Source organism: Bubalus bubalis, chromosome 11 (assembly GCF_019923935.1).
Source record: "Bubalus bubalis isolate 160015118507 breed Murrah chromosome 11, NDDB_SH_1, whole genome shotgun sequence".
Lineage (NCBI taxonomy): Eukaryota > Metazoa > Chordata > Mammalia > Artiodactyla > Bovidae > Bubalus > Bubalus bubalis.
The window spans coordinates 76369912-76377322 of NC_059167.1; the positions used below are offsets into that span (position 1 = coordinate 76369912).

The 7411-nt window shown below is 39.9% G+C and overlaps 1 protein-coding gene across 1 annotated transcript; it reads right to left on the minus strand.

The window, feature by feature from the left end:
- Positions 1 to 3212: 3212 nt before the first annotated feature.
- Positions 3213 to 4184, minus strand: LOC102392567 (olfactory receptor 11G2-like). The gene has a single exon (XM_006047225.4). It carries the CDS (start codon positions 4182 to 4184, stop codon positions 3213 to 3215), a length of 972 nt encoding a protein of 323 aa, XP_006047287.4.
- Positions 4185 to 7411: the final 3227 nt, after the last annotated feature.

Consider the following 7411-nt stretch of genomic DNA (forward strand, 5'->3'; position numbering starts at 1 on the left):
TATATTAAAATCTCTTTAATAATCAGACATATTTAAGTCATATATTATACTCTACTGGTCTACACTTCTTCTTGGTAAATATCACACAATTTCATTTTGTGAGATCCAAGAGGAAGGGGATATGTGTATACACTCAGCTGATGCACTTCCCTATACAGCAGAAACTAACACAACATTGTAACAAAATTATACTTCAATTTCAAAAAAAATAAATGTCAAGACTTTAAGTTCAAACTATAGCTCTGAGGAGCCATTGACAAATAAGTATGACTATAGCTAATTTAAAAGATTAAAATGTTAGGATTAGACATCTAAATTTGAAATCCATCTTCATGCAAAAATATCCAGCAGGAGCTTTCTGATGTTTGACTAAGCTTGAAATCAAAGTTAGTGCTGAAGCTATTCCATAACAAAATTTTAGCCTAAGGTTTCCTCATGAAGTGCAATATTGTAAATTAAGTTCCTATTTTAGAAAACAAGAAATTAGAAGAGTAGAAATTACCTCTGAGGGACTCCGAGAATTTTATAGAGAACTACCTGAAAATAAGTGCACCACAAAGACAGAAACATAGATCAATGGAACAAAATAGAAAGCCCAGAGATAAATCCACCCACCTATGGACACCTTATCTTTGACAAAGGAGGCAAAAATATACAATGGAGAAAAGACAATCTCTTTAACAGTGGTGCTGGGAAAACTGGTCAACCATTTGTAAAAGAATGAAACTAGAACACTTTCTAACACCATACACAAAAATAAACTCAAAATGGATTAAAGATCCAAATGTAAGACCAGAAACTATAAAATTCCTAGAAGAAAACATAGGCAAAACACTCTCTGACGCAAATCATAACAGGATCCTCTATGACCCACCTCCCAGAGTAATGGAAATAAAAGCAAAAATAAACAAATGGGACCTAGTTAAACTTAAAAGCTTTTGTGCAACAAAGGAAGCTATAAGCAAGATGAAAAGACAGCCTTCAGAATGGGAGAAAATAACAGCAAACAAAGCAACTGACAAAGAATTAATCTCAAAAATAGACAAGCAACTTCTGCAGCTCCAATTCCAGAAAAATAAATGACCCAATCAAAAAAATGGGCCAAAGAACTAAACAGACATTTCTCCAAAGAAGACATACAGATGGCTAACAAACACATGAAAAGATGCTCAACATCACTCATTACAGAGAAATGCAAATCAAAACCACAATGAGGTACCATTTCATGCCAGTCAGAATGGCCACTATCAAAAAGTCTACAAACAATAAATGCTGGAGAGGGTGCAGAGAAAAAAGAACCCTTTTACACTGTTGGTTGGAATGCAAACTAGTACAGCCACTATGGAGCACAGTGTGGAGATTCCTTAAAAAACTGGAAATAGAACTGCCATATGACCCAGCAATCCCACTGCTGGGCATACACACCGAGGAAACCAGAATTGAAAGAGACTCATGTACACCACTGTTCATTGAAGCACTGTTTCCAGTAGCCAGGACATGGAAGCAACCTAGATGTCCATCAGCAGACGAATGGATAAGAAAGCTGTGGTACATATACACAATGGAATATTATTCAGCTATTAAAAAGAATGCATTTGAATCAGTTTTAATGAGGTGGATGAAACTGGAGCCTATTATACAGAGTGAAGTAAGTCAGAAAGAAAAACACCAATACAGTATACTAATGCATATATATGGAATTTAGAAAGATGGTAACGATAACCCTGTATGCAAGACAGCAAAAGAGACACAGATATAAAGAACAGACTTTTAGACTCTGTGGGAGAAGGCAAGGGTGGGATGATTTGAAAGAATAGCATTGAAACATGTATTTTATCATATGTGAAATAGATCACCAGTCCAGGTTTGATGCATGAGACAGGGTGCTCAGGGCTGGTGCACTGGGATGACCCTGAGGGATGGGAGGGGGAGGGAGGTGGGAGGGGGTTCAGGATGGGGAACACATGTACACCCATTGCTGATTCATGTGAATATATGGCAAAAACCACCACAATATTGTAAAGTAATTAACCGCCAATTAAAATAAATTTAAAAAAAAGAAAATAAGTGCACCTTTGGGCTGGATTGTAGTGATCCCACAAAGTCTACAACTCTTTGGCTTACACTGAATATGAACTAATCTTCACATATCTGTATATAGAAGACGAGGACCTGCCTCCTAAAGTGATAATATTGGCAAAATGTGGAGAGTCAATCAAGACAACATAATCTTACTGAGGACCATTGTTGGTGCCCAAAACAATACTTAGAATACACAAAAGAAATTCTGCTAAATTTTCTCTGATATTGAGGATTTTGTTTAAAAATCTGGTAATCTGGTTATATGAAGGATTACTGGCTAAATATTCATATGATTGAAATATATTAGCATTTGCTATGCTCTAAAAAAAGAACAGGTTGCATATTAAAAAGCAGAGACATTACTTTGCCAACAAAGGTCCGTCTAGTCAAGGCTATGTTTTTTCCAGTGGTCACGTATGGATGTGAGAGTGACTGTGAAGAAAGCTGAGCACCAAAGAATTGATGCTTTTGAACTGTGGTGTTGGAGAAGACTCCTGAGAGTCCCTTGGACTGCAAGGAGATCCAACCAGTCCATTCTGAAGGAGATCAGCCCTGGGATTTCTTTGGAAGGAATGATGCTGAAGCTGAAACTCCAGTACTTTGGCCACCTCATGCGAAGAGTTGACTCATTGGAAAAGACTCTGATACTGGGAGGGATTATGGGCAGGAGGAGAAGGGCATGACAGATGATGAGATGGCTGGATGGCATCACTGACTAGATGGACGTGAGTCTGAGTGAACTCTGGGAGTTGGTGATGGACAGGGAGGCCTGGTGTGCTGTGAATCATGGGGTCGCAAAGAGTCGGACATGACTGAGCTACTGAACTGAACTGAAAAAAAGAACTGGTTTGATGAAGGCAGAATTTGAGGATGTTGAGATAAGTCAGCAAAATGTAATGTATACCAAAAGAGAAATATGTGAAAATCTTATTAAATTGTTCAAAACAACTATATTTAAGGTACAAATACATCTGGACCATGAATAATAACTTCCTAAGACTTAAATCATGGGTCTAATGGACTTTTCAAAGTCATCTTCCCAATATATGAAAATAAAATGAAAGGAAAAACAACATAATCTCATTCATCTCATGATCTTGCATCCTCCTAAACATGAATTATGCATTATGTTAAATTCGACTTTTGGAGCCTTTAAAGATTTCCTTCAGTAAAACACTCAAAATTTTTTTTAGTGCTTCTTCCATATCTTTGTTCCGGAAGTTGTAGATCAGGGGATTAAAGAAAGGGGTTGCCAAAGCATAGAACAAGGTCACAAATTTCTGTATCCCTGGATATTCGCCAGAACCTGGGCTAACATACATCACCATGACTGAGCCATAGAAGAGGGATACCACAGCAAGGTGGGAGGCACAAGTAGAGAAAGCCTTCTGCCTTCCTGAGCCTGAGGACATCTGTAGCACCACACTGAGGACACAAAAGTAAGTGCCAAGAATGTACAGTAAGGTGAGGAAGATGATTAGAGAGCTCACGATACCACAAATCAGCCTAATTCCAGATACTGGAGCACAGGACAGTGCCAGCAAAGGTGCCAGATCACAGAGAAAATGGTCAACAGTGTTTGGACCACAGAAGGGCACTTGAGATATTAGAATCAAAGGGGTCAATAACCAGAGAAAGCCACCTACCCAGCAGAAGACCACTAACAACACACACAGGCGATGGGTCATAATGATAGGATAATGCAAAGGTCTACAAATGGCAAGAAATCGATCAAAAGACATCACTGACAGAAATAAAGACTCAGCCACACACATGGAGAAGAAGAAGTAGAACTGGAGTAGGCAGCCAGTGTAGGAGATTCTCTTGGTCTGGGAGATGATGTTGGCCAGCATTTTGGGCACATCGGAACTGACATAGCAGATCTCCAGGAAGGAGAAGTTGGCCAGGAGGATGTACATGGGTGTATGGAGCTTCCGGCTTGACCACACGGCACAGATGATGGCTGCGTTCCCCATGAGGATCAGGAAATAGATGATGGAGAAGAGCACAAAGAGGAGGATCTGGATCTCCCTGCGGCAGGGGAAGCCCAGGAGAATGAACTCACTCACAGACCCAGAGGTATTAGTCTCCAAGGTCCTCATTCGTCTGAACTGTGGAAGTGACAGACAATAAGAAGCACAGAAATATCTATATTTTTTCCAATTCCTGATGAAGAGATATGTTTCTTTTCCATAATTTGGGTTTTTTGAATTTCTGTCTTCCCTCTGGAAAAGTGAGTTTTTCTTTCCTCTTTTTCTTCTTTTCCTCCTTGTTTATTTAATAAGCTTTTATTTTACACATACTATTGCCAGGCACTGTTCTAGGAGGTAGGGAAAGACAATGAACAAAAAGGCAGAGTCCCTGGTCTTCGGATTATGTCAAACATCTTATGCTCAAAACAACTTCAAACAATACATTAGGGGCTCTAGAATTTCTATATAGAGGGAGTTTGAATCTGAGTAGAAGAGATCTAAGGGAATTTCCAGGTGGCTTAGTGGGTAAAGAATCCTCCTGCCAATGCAGAAGACACAGGAGATGCACGTTCAATCCCTGGGCCAGGAAGATCCCCTGCAGGAGGAAATGGCAACCTATTCCAGTATTCTTGCCTGAAAAATCCTATGGTCAGAGGAGCCTGGCAGGCTACTGTCCATGAGGTCACAGAGTCTCACACGACTGGGCATGCACACACTACAACGGCAAAGGAATTTACCTTGGAACCTCATCTGCACAGCAAGGAAACTGTTTTTGCTTAGATTGTGTGTTTATTTGTGGTGGTTTCATGGGGAGCTAATATGGAGTATGGACTGGATGTTAGCAGCCCTCCACCTATGTTGTAGTGCTGCCACCGACACAGTTAACAGTGTGACGTGACATAAGAAAGTTTTTGTTGTCATGTTGACAAGGAAAAGCTAAAATTTTACATACCCTCCTGCTCCTTCTGCCTCTGTAACTCAGCTTGCTCCTTGAAAACTCTGGATCACATAGGTCTCAGAAAGTGGAGGCTCACAATACTAGGAACTGGAGGTTATCTCACTCACCCTTGTCCTGCTGTTTGCAATCATCCAGCCCCCACAAACCCACAAACCTGCTTAATCATGTCTGTCCATGTGTAAAAGCTCTATAACCCTTTTGCTTAAGGCTCAGGGCTTGGAGTGTTAACTCCTCTGGGCCCACCGGCATAATAAACCTGAGTTCTCCAACTCTCCAAGTGTGGTGCTTGGTTTCTTGAGTACTGGGTTTCTGCATCATTTCTGGAGACCTCAGCAAGATTCCAACCACAACGGTGCCTTGAGCCACAGGACTGGTGGTTTGGCCGGGCTGGAGCAAAGGAACCCAGAGATGAACGAGGAGACGCGCCACCTGACAGTGTTCCAGGTTCTCTTTCGGACCCATGTTCCGACTCTCCAGACAGCCAATCCCTGACTGGACTCATTGGAGGGACGGACCAACTCACAGGAATGGCCACAGGATCAGATAAGGCCCCGGGGCTAGCCCCCAGTCAGGTCCTACCCCAACTGGTAAAAGAGGAGACCGATCACCTCCTTGGAGCTCCCAGGAAGGGAGTATCAGATAGGGAGAACTGGGGACTCTGGAGAAGGGAGGCATTGTGACATAACCTCCTTGGAGCTCCCAGGAAGGGAGCAACAGTTAAGGAAACCTGGGGACTCAGGAGAAGGAGGAGAAGGCAATGGCAACCCACTCCAGTACTCTTGCCTGGAAAAGCCCATGGATGGAGGGGCCTGGTAGGCTGCAGTCCATGGGGTCGCTAGGAGTCGGACACGACTGAGCGACTTCACTTTCACACATTGGAGAAGGAAATGGCAACCCACTCCAGTGTTCTTGCCTGGAGAATCCCAGGGACGGAGAGCCTGGTGGGCTGCTGTCTATGGGGTCGCACAGAGTCGGATAGGACTGAAGCGACTTAGCAGCAGCAGCAGCAGGAGAAGGAAGGCATTGTGATAACCTCTGAATGATTATGAGTGTGTGATTGCTGATTGAACAGAGTGAGAGAAATTTTTCTTTTTGGAAACTGCAAAGCCAATTCTTTTTGCATATGCAATTAAAAACAACTAGCTTGTTAAAAGGCCTGCCTAGGAAAAAGCTTGAAGTTAACACTTTCCACGTCCTTGAAATACACAGCCAACTTTGCCTGAGACCTCAGCCTTGAGCAAATTAGAACTTCAAACAAAGAAAAAAAAAAAAAGGGTCAAAGAGATAGTTTTATCTCAAATAGAAAACTATAAAATCTCAGTCTGTCTGAATTTATGTATATTTCAGTGTATTTTTTTCTGATAGTATTATTGAAGTTGTAAATGAGTTCTAATTTAATTGGCCTAAAGAAAAGTAAGTGCTTACAAATCAAGCAATTCTAAATACAAGAAAAATTAATCTAAATAAATTTCAGATTCATGTGAACTGGGAAATATTCAATATTAAATATCTAGTATTAATGTCTGTTTGCTAATATAATAAGGAAAGTAGGATATATGTTTTTAATAAAGAAGGTATAAAAAATAAAATTATATTTTGTAAAGGGAAGAGAAAGTATGTCTGACTTAACAGGTGGCTGTTACAGAAAGTGATTAAAAAGTTTGTGGAAAGTAAACCCTGAAAAAAAGTTTTGTGCATGGTTAGGACTAAGTTTAAAATAAATTTAATTAAGTTTACCTAAATGAGTTTAAGGTGGTGCAAAACTTGAATTCAGCCTTTCTCTCTGTTAAGAGGACATACTTTCTTCAGATGTTGAACTGCTTTTAATAATAGATTTAAGTTTCTTTACCTCTTAATTGATCTGTTCTATATTTACCTTTGAAATCTTTTGTTACCTTTGGCTAAGTAAATATTATTTCACAGTGACTTATAGGATCCTACCTCACTGAGTGTTAAAAATCCTTTTGATATTTATCAACAAAACTTCCTAAATAACTTGACTTCTAGCTAACTTTGGGATACTTCAGAGGGCCCCTGAGACATCCCAAAGAGCTATTAAGCTACCTGGGTTCACTGAACATGTTAAATTACATGAGAAGCACTGTTGAAGAGGTGATAAATCTTTTCAGGTTATGTATGGTTGATGTTACTAATATAGATATCCTAAAATTATGTGAAATTCATATAAATATGATATGCCCTGATAAAATATAGTCAATTGTAATTCTAGTTATCATATGAAAGTGTTATGACCAGGTTTCTTTGTCAATTGCAACAGAATCAGATTTTAAACATGCCTTCTATGGCTTTACTCTCATGCTTTTAGAAGAATACTGCTAGTTCTTCAAAATTTATGGGAAAGACTTTCTAAGATTAAGCAGATAAACAAATTTTGTTA

What these genes read in the sequence shown, in the direction of transcription:
- LOC102392567 (XM_006047225.4), bottom strand. Translation starts at nt 4,184, where the DNA reads ATGAGGACCTTGGAGACTAATACCTCTGGGTCTGTGAGTGAGTTCATT.